The 13,887-nt window shown below is 35.2% G+C and overlaps 1 protein-coding gene across 3 annotated transcripts in view; it reads left to right on the top strand.

The window, feature by feature from the left end:
• Diaph2 (diaphanous related formin 2) overlaps nucleotides 1-13,887 on the top strand; it is a 727,907-nt gene that overhangs the window by 327,465 nt on the left and 386,555 nt on the right. For all 3 annotated transcript variants that reach the window (XM_087903154.1, XM_087903153.1, XM_087903155.1), the window contains one exon: nucleotides 7,506-7,607. In XM_087903154.1, the coding sequence (XP_087759280.1) occupies nucleotides 7,506-7,607 (102 nt within the window). The remainder of the gene's footprint in view (nucleotides 1-7,505; nucleotides 7,608-13,887) is intronic.

Below are 13,887 nucleotides of genomic sequence, written 5' to 3'. Positions count from 1 at the left end.
AGCAAAAAAGAGCATCATTTATATGTATACATAGTGCTTTGTTTCTTCAGTGATGATAGATCTTGTCCAGTTACCAAGTTACTATTAGTCATTACAGGTGTTGATTTCTCTGAATGTTCCCATGCATCATAGGAGAGGTTTTTCCTCATGTGCACAGTTGTCCAGTATTTTGGAATCCTATTTTGGAGTGGTTACTTGTGGTCTTCATTGGCCTAGTGACATACACATGTGTTTGCAAAACTAAAATCAATAGGTACAGCCATTAATTGTGGTATCTATAAAGTTTAAATAAAAGCATAACTACTCTAGATGAAGGGATTATCTGTTGCTGATGAGAAATTACTGTTTGACAAACAGTAATGATTTGATTGCTAATCTAATGAAAAACATTTGAAGTAGTATATAGTATGATACTAAACAGTATACATGCAATATGAATTTCTCATCCCCTTTGGACAGGCGCAGTCACAGTTACAGAGATTTGAGTATTTTGTTTTTCAAAAAGGATTTGGGAAACTTTGCCAGGCCTCTTCCTTAGAGCCCAAACATGATTTCTCTTCTCTGATATTATGCCAAGGCATTCTCACAAGTGGTGCTGTGTCAGTTGTGGAGCCGAGAACAGACTTTCATGGGAATGACAAAGAAACTACTTAACCAATATAAAACTAGTCATGGTTAAAAAAATATATTTGTATACTCTGTTGTATATTTAACAGTCTTTTTATGTGGAACTTGGCATTGGCATATATTTCAAATCATCTGTACATGCCATCTATCATTATTGTTTTGCATTTATTGGTAGAGTGTTGGAAGAGTTAGCTATATAAATATTTATAAATATGAGCACATATTGCTAGTTGAAAAGTCAATCCTATTTTGAAGATTGCGGAAAAGACTGTTATTGTTTTTCTATCTGTTAGAAAATCAGTGCTCCTAGCCAAATATAATTTTTATGCATTGTTTTCATAGATAATTTGAATATTGCTTTGAGGTGGAAATATTTCAAGCAATAAAAAATTGGACATTTTTGCAACACTTTTTCGATTTATGTTTGACTAGCTCCCCTTTATTCATCATTTAACTAAATGGCCAAGAATATGACCTGTTCAAAATCATGTGATTGTTTCTTATTCTTGTAAAAGTCATTGATTTTTCCATGTGAATATGTGCAAGATATTTCCTGAGTGTACAAAAAGTTGACAGTTTCTTTTTTCTGAATCAACTACCATCACAAGATTAGACTTGGAATAGTTTGGTATATGCATTTGTGATTGTTGTTTAGAGGGAAAACAAACTGAAAAGTGAGTATATACCTTGAAAATGTGAAGGGTTTTATCTAAACAGTGGTGGTCAGTAGAAAAATGTTGTTGAATGGCTCATCTAAAGTAATCTATACTAAATTGGATCTTGTTGATGGTAAACTAAATTCTACCATGAAGTTTTAAGGCAACAATATAAATGATGACAAAGTTTTCGGGAAAGTTTAAAGACAAAAATTTGCATTAAAATTCACAAAATGTTCATTCAGGATACTTCTTTAATATTAATATTAATATATATATATATATATATATATTTCAGAGGATAGCATATAACAATGTCCACATTACCAATTCTTACGAAGCGTGTTATTAGCCTTCTTCCCCAGAAGAAAACATGACCCTGGAACTGAAACTCATCATCCTATTCTGTCTTTATGATTTTGCCACATATGAATGTGCAACTGTAGTTAATGCTTAGATTTCCCCCCTTTTTAATTGTTCCATAAAAGGTAAAGTACAACAAATATATGAAACATATTTTTCCATTTTGAAGGTTTTTCATTTATTCCTGTGTAGTACTATTTTCTACCACATACATGTACTTATTTTAGTCGGTGAACATTTTAGTTGTTCATTTTAGTTGCTAGTTTTATTATTATTATGTTTTATTATTATTATAAACACTGATAGTATAATACTGTTTTCTTAAATATTTGTATATATGCTGTTTGTCTAAATCTTGAAAAACTTCTCTAGATCTGATGATTTCATCTTGTATCACCTCAAACATGCTGTAGGTACATAATTTCTACTATTAACTAAAACTTACTGACACAAACTTTTTTGTAGGGCCCTTTTGTCTGTGTTTAGGCCTTCCTACAATTTGTTTTCACACACTATACATTGTTAGTATTGAGAAAAACATCCTTGTCTTCATTAATAAGTGTGTGTATTTGCCAATAGAATTTAAAACAATTTCAGTATCCTTTCATTTATCCATCTGTATTTGGATAGAAAATGGTGCAATAATACATTTTTAAAAGAAATATTGGCCCTATTCCAGTTATGTGGTAAATGATAGACTTAATCAGAGTGAACTTAACTCAGTTCTCTATTGCTAAAATGACTTAATGAGATATAAGACAAAAAAAGAAAGGTTATGTTTTGTCAAGAAAGAAAGGGCAGTATAGTTCAATACCTTTACTTAAGTAACCTTTACATGTGCAATTAACATTTAAAAGAAATAAAGTTTTGGAAGCATTATAGAGTAATTGCATAAATGTAAAAAGTAGTTAGAAGCCTGTGGTCTGTTAGGAGAAATTTCTTTAAATAACACTGACAGTTATCAGAAAGTGAATTTGTGATGCATAAAAGATGAGCGGGAAATCTCCTCTTTTGGTGGCATACTTATTTCTTTCTCTTTTGTTGTTTTCTTAGTAAACTTCAACTCACTGACATTTGCTGGAATGAAATTTTCATACTCGCCCAGAATTGATCTTTCTAACACAAATTTAGAAATAGTTGAGGGAGAAAAAAACATGCTATTAAGCAACAGCAGGAAAGAGAGAAATAGAATGGATCATGCCTTAAAACTTATAGGTCATTTACCCATCAGCCAGTAATTTGTCAGAATCTATTGCATTTAAATCTTGTTGTTGTTTTTGTTTTGCTTCCAGTGTGACTGGAGTCACTACTGTGACTATCTTTACCCCATGTAGCACATGTAATGGGTATGTGTACTATTAACCTATCTTTGCAAATTGCTTTACAAACCAGAAGCAGTTGTGATGTGAATGAAACACTAAATTCAAGAGATATTTTATTTTTTTCAAGTGAAGAGTCCTTAGATAATATGAATATTGCAGTAGCAGTCTGATCTGATCTCTTGGAGTTGACCTATAGTTAATTGATGATGATTGTTCCTGGCCACTATCATAGAACTCCTTTTCAGAAATTTCTCCTTCATCGAACATTCCTGGGCATTTCCTCAAACATTGTGCACATTATCCAAATGGATTTTGCCATTTTCATGTAGCAGCTGAATGTGAGTTTCCTCATTTCCTGGGTAAAACTTGAACTCACAGAGACCCACCTGCATCTGCCACCAGAGTGCTGTGATTAAAGGCACTCACCACCAGCACCACTGCCCAGTTGTTTTTTTTTTTTTTAACACATCTCTCCTTCCTTCCTACCTATCTCATAGATATCAGCATGTTGGGAATACATAGGCTCTACTTGGGGATACATTCAAGAAACTAATGTGCTGCACCATGAATCTTCTTAAGTATTTTGTTGTGAGAGGGTTTTGGGGCTCTGTCTGCTTGCTACTTCCTTTGTGAGACTTTGGACTCAAGAGGGTGTCTAGTCCTCCATGCTAATAGATGTCAGGCTGATTCTTGGGGTCGGCACAGTGTTTTCATGCTGGCACTGCTGATTGTTCTTCCTCTTCTGGTTAGAATTCTCTGGACATAAAGTCTTAGTCCATGGCCACAACATGGCCTATATTTGTGAAATTGTGTTTTGCCTATGATGACTGCTTGCGATTATAGATCATCCTAGTAGTTGACTCATGGAAGTCATAATAATCTGTGTGTGTCACCTATTCTGGTGTCTTGTTTTGATCATTAGTCACAGGTAGAACATCCAAAACATTACTAGTTATATGAATGTTATACTTATCAAATGATACCCTAAGTCAGAAAATTTCTCAAATCCATGAATGCTTTAGGTATTTTATATACTTTTTCAGAGAAAGAAATTTCTATCATCTTCGAGGAGCCTGCTTTCAGAAGACGAGTTAAGAGATTATAGCTAAAAGGGAATTAAAATAGCATCAGTTTTCACATTCAGAAATTCTATTTTAGGCTTGATTTTGTTCGTCATTATTTTCACAGTTAAAATGTATAATTGAAATGGAGAGTTTTAAATATGTTGAAATAAATTATCTCATAATTTTAATAATGCTTTTAATCGATTTAATTTAGTTGCAATGTGGTAAAAAGTATTCATGTTACCAAAGTGGACCTTTGTTTTTCTTATCATATACTTAAACAAAACAAAACACCAATAGCATGATGGTGGTAGCATGTGCCTTTAATTGCAGTTCTTGGAAGGGGGGGGGATAAGGTGGGGTATGTTTGTGATTTCAAGGTCAGCTAGCCTGGTCTACAGAGTGAGTTCCAGGATACCTAGAGCTACCTGGAGAAAGCCTATCCTGGGAGGAAAAAAAAAACAGAAAACAAAACACAGAAAAACACCAATAGACACATTTTAAAAATTACTAATTCTAATTTTCCTACCTTCAAGATGCTGTAATAAGAGCCTACATATGGGGCTGGACAGATGTCTCATCGGAATATTTAAGACTGTGTACTGCTCTTGCACAACACTGGAGTTAATTTTCCAAAATCCACACTGTGGTCATGCAGTCAAACCAACAGATAGACACATATGTACATATCATTTAAACTTAAATTTAAAAACATTCTCAAATCTTGAAGAGCTGTGTGTGTGTTTATGTCTCTCTGTGTGTGTGTCTGTGTCTGTGTGTATAGTTGTAGAGTTCTATCTGGGATGCATAAGCTTACATTTTTTCTTCTTTGTGCTAATAATAGAAATAATACTTTAGTGCTTACTTATCTTTCCTTTTATAAGAGATGATTATATTCATTAATAGAATTAGCTTTATTTGATTTCTACTCAACATATACATATATGGTTATATCTGTGTTTCTTTTAAATAAAAGATCACTCTTATTTTAAAACTTGAGCCTTAATACAATAAGTACCATGTATGTCAAGAGTTTTAATAGAGAGGCAGAATTGAAGGGGAAGAGATAAAAGATAAATGTGGGAAATAAAATCTCACCTCTTTTATAATATTGTAAATGTGATTTCCTTGGTTTCTGTGTTACACTGACTTACTTGATTTTTTTTCTAGTTTTGTTTTGTTTTTCAGTACATGTGAGGTGTTGTATTTCTTCGTGACATGGGTTACTCACAATACTCTATACTTTTGATTCAGCATCTCTGGTCCTGCAATTACCAGTATTAAGCTTCCATACCAAGCCTCTACATGTTTTTTTTTTTTTAATCATGAAAAAGTAAATGACATTAAAAAAGAGAAAGTAAATAAGGACAGTTATAAGTTTGCCTATTGTTAGTATATAATCATCTAATGATAAGCACGTTTCCATTACTCCAAAGTCATCACGTCTATTTTCAGAACTTTATTCATCTCAAATAGAAATATACCTACACGACTACAAGTTTGATTGTTATGGACGACTACTAACTTGCATTTTTAATTACTTTAAGTAGTTTATAAGAATAGCATCCAGGAACTAGAAATTAGCCAGATATTGATTGGGCACACCTTTAATCCCAACACTCTGAGGGCAGAGGCGAGTCCCAGGACAGGCCACAAAACTTCATGGAAAAACCCTGTCTTGAAAAAAACAAAAGGAAAAGAAGAAAAAAAAACTTAGAAATTTACATTACATTGTTAAATGAGCTACATAGGTAAATACCTTAAACAGGCGTAGAAGTACATATACAGTATAAGAAAGTATCCTTAAATTTGTATCCATATACAAAAATAATTCATACCAATGTAAAACATTTAAGACTAGTAGTTGCTGTTTTAGTTCAAAAGTAGATTCAATAATCTCTCCTTTTATCCTATCATTTCAATATCCCTCTTTTTTTCTTTTGAGAATGAGATCCTTATCTAATCTTTGCTTGGCCTTCTTCCTAACCATGACCACCATCAACTTGTAATTAGCCCTCCTAAGTGATGCTTAACATATGTAGGCAATTGAATGACTAAAAACAATCTATCCTACTTCTTTGGAATATGGGTGTCATGTTCTCTAGACTGCTTCCTGTTGTCTGGGGGTTTCGGCATCTACAGTTAATTCTGAGAAAATTGGGACAATGGTCAAGTCTTGTGTTGGGGACCAGGCTCGACAAAATTACCTTTCTTCCAGAATGGAGGTGTGAATTTAGAAATACAGTAAAGAATACAAAGATGTGAAGGGAAATAATAAAACGCAGAAACATATTGGATAGTATCTGGAGGGAATTTCAGTGAGTACTGAAAATTCGTCCTGGTTTAGTTTCCAACAGCTTAATACACCCCTGATTTCAAAAGGTAGCAGAAGAACAAAAGGACTACATTAACATACAAATTGAAAGTCACCAGGTACAGTCCTCTCTCAAGCCCTTGACTCCTGCTCTAGACCAGACACTCTGTAGGCAAACCACTCCCTGAATGGAATCCCAAATTACTTCCATAAAGGGAACTGGAACTTAGTTGGATCCTAAGACTTTTGTTTTAGGTAGGAAACAACTACTTCCCTATTTCATGAGTACAAGGTCTGGCAGCTAGCCACACCTGTTGACAATAGCCTTGAGAGAGCAGAACTCTGATTTACAACTAGGTTGGGACCTTTGTTTCAGTTAGAAACACAATAATCTTGAACTAAAAACAAGTCCCAAACTCTCTGCTCTGTGGCCTCTTTGGGCCTCCACAGTCCTGGGAGAGCTAGTTGAATTATTTTTGATTACCCTCTTTGTGTGATCAGAAAATGTAGAGTTCATCTGAATTTTTGGCTGGATAGTCTAGCAACTTTGAAGTTGTTCTTGATGCAGGATTTTTAGGAAATGACAACAGAGGCATTCTGAGATGCTGGATCACCTGGGCTACTTGTCTTTATTGGTAACTGGTCCCTTTTTTTTCTGAAAATACAAACTTTTAAAGGCAACATATATAGTTGTATTAACACAGGTATGGAACCTGTGGTATGTACAAAACAGCAAAAGATAACTTTTTTTGTTCTTTGTGTAACCAGAGACAGCTCATTTCTTTCCTGACTGATCAAACCTGAATAATCACACAGAAACTATATAAATTACAATACTGTTCAGCCAATGATTCAGGCTCATTTCTAGCTAGCTTTTACATCTTGAATTAACCCATTTCTGTTAATCTATGTATGGGCACACGACTGTGGCTTACTGGTAAGGATCCATCATCTGTCTTCTTCAGCAACTACATGCTGTCTCCCTGACTACTCTATATATCTCTGTTCAGATTTCCTACCTGGCCTTACCCTGCAAAACCAGAAGTTTCTCTTCATTAAAAGTTTGTTTTTTAAAATATGCTTTGTTAAGTGGTCTATGCTTGCTTAAAAACTTATTGATCAATCACTAACCATTAACTTTTATTTATTTTTTTTTTAGAATCTTGTTAAACATCTTCCTGAACAGAATGTACTCCGAGAACTAGCAGAGCTTAAGAATGAATATGATGATCTCTGTGAGCCTGAGCAGTTTGGTGTTGTGGTATGTATTGATCACAAAGGCCTAAGAATATGCTTCTCACAAGCAGAAGAAACATATTAGTTGATTTCTTTTACTTTATAGGTACATAATTAAATATAATATTGAGTTAGAAAAAAATCTTTACCTATAGTATTGTGGTATTGAAAAGTAAGTATGTTAAATTTTAAGTTCACAAAAAACATCAAAGCATCATGAGGTAGTGTCTTCAAAAGTAATGATATTTAATGATATTAATACATGCAAAATAGTATGTAATACATTGAATAAATTTTTTCCCTTCAGATCTGAATGTTAGAATAACCCCCTTGAAAACTTAGGCTGAAATAAAATAATATCTAAGGAAATTTTTAAAAAAATCTAGTAACAATTTTTATTGTATATGTTGTATCAGAAAAATCACAAATATTTTAAAATATTCTAAAGTGTCAATAATTGATTGAGAGCTTGCAATGTATTATTTCCATCAGTACAAATACTTACAAAAGTACCTCATGTAGTTTAATCATTTTTCCTTATCCTCATCATTCTAAATGATACTAAATGATTAAGTATGAAGACTATTGTCATGTATCTTAAAATACCACAAGCCTGCTCTTCAAGTAATTGGCCAGAAAGAGAGTATAAAGGACATTGAAATTACTTTCTTTGAATAAATCCTACTTTTTTCCAGATCTGGGGACTGAACCCACAGCTTTAACCGTCTTAGGCAAGTGCTCTTGCCTAAGTGCACAGTTAATCCCCTAACCCCTAAAAGCTAGTTTTTTTTTTTTAAACTCAGTGTTCAGGACTGTGTTTATTTGCTGTAAGAATTGCTAGTTTACTCTGACTTCCTGATTTTTTTGATTTGTAAATTCAATTGATAAACACTTTTTAAATTATCATTCGACCTGTATCATCCAAAATATTCCATAATGTTTCAAATTCTTCTTTAAAAAATATTTTGGCATTTATTTGAAAATCCTGGAAAGTAGCTATTTAATTTTTTAAAATTTATTTATTAAAAATTTCCACCTTTTCCCATCCTCCCATTTCCCTCCCACTCCTCCCCCTCCCTCTCCAGTCCTAATTGAAGTAAGGGTGCCCTGTCCTGTGGGAAGTCCAAGGCATTTCCCCCTCCATCCAGTTCTAGGAAGGTGTGCATCGAATCAGACTAGGCTCCCAAAAAGTCAGTGCATGCAGTAGAATCAAAGCCCAGTGCCATTATCATTGTCTTCTCAGTCAGCCCTCATTGTCAGTCACGTTCAGAGAGTCCAGTCTGATCACATTCTCCTTCAGTCCCAGTCCAACTGGATTTGGTGAGCTCCCATTAGATCAGTCCCACCATCTCCGTGGGTAGATGCACCCCTTGCTGTCCTGACTTCCTTGCTCATGTTCTTCCTCCTTCTGCTTGTCATCTGGACCTTGGGAGCTTAGTTCAATGCTCCAGTGTGGGTCTCTGTCTCTATCTCCATCCATCACCAGATGAAGGTTTTATGGTGATATGCAAGATATTCATCAGTGGGAGAAGGCCAGTTCAGGCATCCTCTCCTCTGCTGCCCAAGGACCTAGCTGGGGACATCCCGTTGGACACCTGGGAACCCCTTTAGAGCCAAGGCTCTTGCCAACCCTAAAATGGCTCCCTTAATTAAGATATTTTCTTCTCTGCTCCCTTATCCACCCTTCCTCCATCTCAACCATCCCATTCCCCCAAGTTCTCCCCAATCCTCCCCTTCTCCCTTCTCTCTCCCCATCTCCCCCACTCCCACCCCTGTGCTCCCAACTTTTGCCCAGCGATCTTTTCTACTTCCAATATCCAGGAGGATAAATATATGTTTTTCTTCGGGTTCACCTTCTTATTTAGCTTCTCTAGGATCACGAAATATAGGCTCAATGTCCTTTGTTTATGGCTAGAATTCACTTATGAGTGAATACATACCATATTCATCTTTTTGGGTCTGGGTTATCTCAGTAAAATGTTTTCTATTTTCATCCATTTGCATGCACTTCAAGATGTCATTGTTTTTTACCGCTGATTAGAACTCTAAAGTGTGTATGTACCACACCTTCTTTATCCATTCTTCTATTGAGGGGCACTTAGGTTGTTTCCAGGTTCTGGCTATTACAAATAGTGCTGCTATGAGCATAGCTGAACAAATGCTTTTGTAGTCTGATTGGGCATCTCTTGGGTATATTCCTAAGAGTGGAATTGCTGGATCCTGAGGTAGGTTGACTCCCAGTTTCCTGAGAAACTGGCACACTGATTTCCAAAGTGGTTGCACAAATTTGCATTCCCACCAACAATGGATGAATGTTTTCCTTACTCCACATCCCCTCCAGCATAGGGTATCATTGGTGTTTTTAATTTTAGCCATTCTGACAGGTGTAAGATGGTATCTCAAAATTGTTTTGATTTGCATTTCCCTGATCGCTAAGGAGGTTACACATGATCTTAAGTGTCTTTTGGCCATTTGAACTTCTTCTGTTGAGAATTCTCTGTTCAGTTCAGTACCCCATTTTTAATTGGGTAGCATAAAGTATCTTGGAGTAACTCTAACCAGGCAAGTGAAAGATCTATTTGACAAAGACTTTAAGTCTTTGAAGAAAGAAATTGAAGAGGATATCAGAAAATGGAAGGATCTCCCATGCTCTTATATTGAGAGGATCAACATAGTAAAAATGGCAATTCTACCAAAAGCAATCTATAGATTCAATTCAATCCCCATCAAAATCCCAACAAAATTCTTCACAGACCTTGAGAGAACAATAATCAACTTTATATGGAAAAACAAAAAACCCAGCATAGCCAAAACAATCCTATACAATAAAAGTACTTCTAGAGGCATTACCATCCCTTGTAACATGAGGGCCGGCTTGTTGGGGTATTTGTTCCTGCCTGGTACCCAACAGCCGGCAAGTCCCAGATAAAATCAATCACACAGAGATCTCTATAAGTTATAAAGCTGATTGGCCCATTAGCTCAGGTTTCTTGTAAACTCTTATAGCTTATATTAACCCATTATTCTCATCTATGTTAGCCATATGGCTTGGTACGTTTTTCAGCTGTCAGCTCAGATGTTACGTCTTTGGTGCTCTGGGCAGGAATGGCAGAGGGAGCTTCTTGCTTCCCAGAATATTCCCAGTCTCTTTACTCCACCTCTATTTCCTGTCTGACTTTCCTGCCTATACTGCCTGCCTGGCCAATCAGCGTTTTATTAAAATATGATTGACAGAATATAGACAATTCTCCCACACCAATCCCTGACTTCAAACTCTATTATAGAGCTACAGTAATGAAAACTTCTTGGTATTGGCACAAAAACAGAGATGCTGACTAATGGAATCGAATCGAAGACCCAGATATTAATCCACAAACCTATGAACACCTGATTTTCAACAAGGGAGCTAAAGGTATACAATGGAAGATGGAAAGCGTCTTTACCAAATGGTGCTGGCATAACTGGATGTCAATGTGTAGAGGAATGAAAATAGATCCATATCTATCACCATGCACAAAACTCAAGTCCAAATGGATTAAAGACCTCAATATAAATCTAACCACACTGAACCTGATGGAAGAGAAAGTGTCTGCAACACATGGGCACAGGAGACCACTTCCTATGTATAACCCCAGTAGCACAGACAATAAGAGCAACAATGAATAAATGGGACCTCCTAAAACTGAGAAGCTTCTGTAATGCAAAGGACACTGTCATTAAGACAAAAGTCTATCTACTGAATGGGAGAAGATCTTCACCAACCCCACATCAGACAAAAGTCTGATCTCCAAAATATATAAAGAACTCAAGAAACTAGACATTAAATCTCTAATTAACCTAATGAAAAAATGTTTCAAATTCTTACATGCTATAGTTCATCAGATTTCTTGCTGCAGTTTTAAAATCTTCTTAATGTGAAACTCTATTAGATAGGAGTATGCCCTTTTTAGTATATACAATAAACATTAGTCCATATTTAAAATTCTTTGATTTTAGGGCATGCTGTTGCCTACATTGATATAGAAAGATTTGTCAAATCCTTGAAAAGGAAACTAGACAAGCAAATTTGAGATCAAATAGAACATAAAATGGACCTTGGGAACATATTTCTCTTATTTTTACATCAGATCTATTTGTCAACTGAATTGGCTCTGTATTATTTATTAACTAGTGGCATTTTAGCAGAGTGCTAAATAATATAATTTGTAGCCCCAAGTTCACACTTGAAACCTAAGCAGCTCAGATCCATCTTATAATTGAAACAGGGCTATACACCATCTGAGATCTCAGCTGCATCATGATGGTTATGAGTTTTACAGTAGGTACACAATGCAGTTTCTCAGAAAACATTTTTTTTTCCTCAGTGCACTTTATCTAGGAAGATGTATTAGTTTTCCAAGCAAGTCCTTCAAGAGGAATATCCTTGGTACCTTGCTGAGGAAATGAAATTTGCGGGGGGGGGGGGCGGACATAAAAAGCAATATACCTTCTGAACTGAAGGCAAAAATAGAAAATGGAAGAGAGTTCTTGTTTATACACATAAACATAAATATTTAAGGCTGTATGTACATGAATTCTCCTCGTTTCCATGTTTACTCTCACTGTATTTTGCTCTATCTCTGCTGGGATGGGGTCAGAAAGAATCTAGGACATTACTAACTAGTTTATACTATGTAAACTGCCTAAGATTATCAATTTAGACTCATTAAATAAAGTTTAGACACACTTTTTAAAGATTATATATATTGTTCACTATGTAATAATACCCTTAATAATTAATAATAATTAACAATAACTTTTAAAGTTATGTACAGTCTCTAGTGTAAAATTGGCAGTGAATGTTGGTTGAGTTATAACCAATCTTTTAGACAAAAATGTGAGCCAGACATTTTATAAAGATAAAAAAGTAAAATATGAACTAAAATATTAACAAATTAAATTAATCCTGTGAGAATATACTATCTTACTATTTAACCCTTAAACTTATATCAGAAGCCTAATAGAAATAGACTTTTGGGAAGCACAATCCTTCTCACTAATGAGAGAACCCCCATCTTGGGAATGCTCCTGTCCTCAGCTTTCTTCACCCATTGCCAATGTTATTTACTATATTCATATTAAAATTTATATTTATAACGTCAGTATCAAAACCCTTCAATACTTCCCTGACAAAGTAAGATTCAAGCTCTCCATTCTCCTTCTGTCTTTCATTCCTTACCATTTCTTCTTCTGTCTGTATATCCCTTCTTTTCAAACTACCACAAAGTCTTTCTTGCCAATGGCGTAACAAACTTCAGGACCTTCATAGGCTCTCCTGCCTCTAACGTAGCTTTGTTTTTCTATCACCCAGGCTAGTTTCTAACTTATGGTTTTAAGCTAGTCTCCTTTCTCCATCTCTTTCGTAACCAAGACTGTAGTTACTCAACATTGTTCTTGGGTTAATGTTATTTGTTGTTTTGTTGCTCCGAGGCTTGAGCCCAGGATCTTCCACATGCCAGGCATGTACTGCAGAATAGAGCTCTGTTCCCTCTCCTCCTCTTTATTTATGCATTCTTTGTGAAGTGTCAGGAAAGCAGATGGCCTATTTTTATTATTAATAATACTATTACAGTATTACTGATAACAAAAGCTTACTAAAGTATTTTATGCTAACACTTTTACATGGGCCATATTTTAAGTAATATTTTCAATTTGTTCCTTGAAAAAGTTCATACATTTATATAATATATTTTAGTCATTTCTGTCCACTGTTGACTCCATCAAATTCCCCCAAGTGCTAACCCTCATCTCCTTCCCAACTTCATGTCTTCCGTTTTGTTATCAATAATGTCTGAGTTCAGTTTTTTCAGTCTGTATGCACATGGTTGTGGAGTTAGCCTGAGAGGTTTGGGCAACTTACCAGTGCTTTATCAACTCATAGCACTGTGGTTATTTGTGTAATGTCTGCACAATGTCAAAGCAGTCAAAGTATTCATGTTCTCTTATGATTTGTAAGGTAAATTTTTATACTGTTATTATCTCCGTACTACTGCTGTGGAACTGAGGCAAACCAAACTCCGGTAACTGTTCCAGGGTTGAATAGTAAATAGTAGAATTCAGTTAGAATTCAGTCAGTGCTTTTAGGTACGGTGATTTACTGAAGAAAGTCCAGGCAGAATATGATGAGATTGATGCTCTAGTACAGGCACATATTCCCTATCTCTGTTTTGGGCATTACTATCCCATCTAATTCCGGACAGCATTAGTTTTTGCTTACTATACTTACGGTGTTTCTCTTGCTGCTTCAATTTGTCAGTCTACTATGG

This window comes from Myodes glareolus, chromosome X (assembly GCF_982192425.1).
Source record: "Myodes glareolus chromosome X, mMyoGla1.1, whole genome shotgun sequence".
Classification (NCBI taxonomy): domain Eukaryota; kingdom Metazoa; phylum Chordata; class Mammalia; order Rodentia; family Cricetidae; genus Myodes; species Myodes glareolus.
The sequence above is the reverse complement of the archived record's forward strand: the minus strand, read 5'-3'. Positions and strand labels throughout refer to the sequence as shown.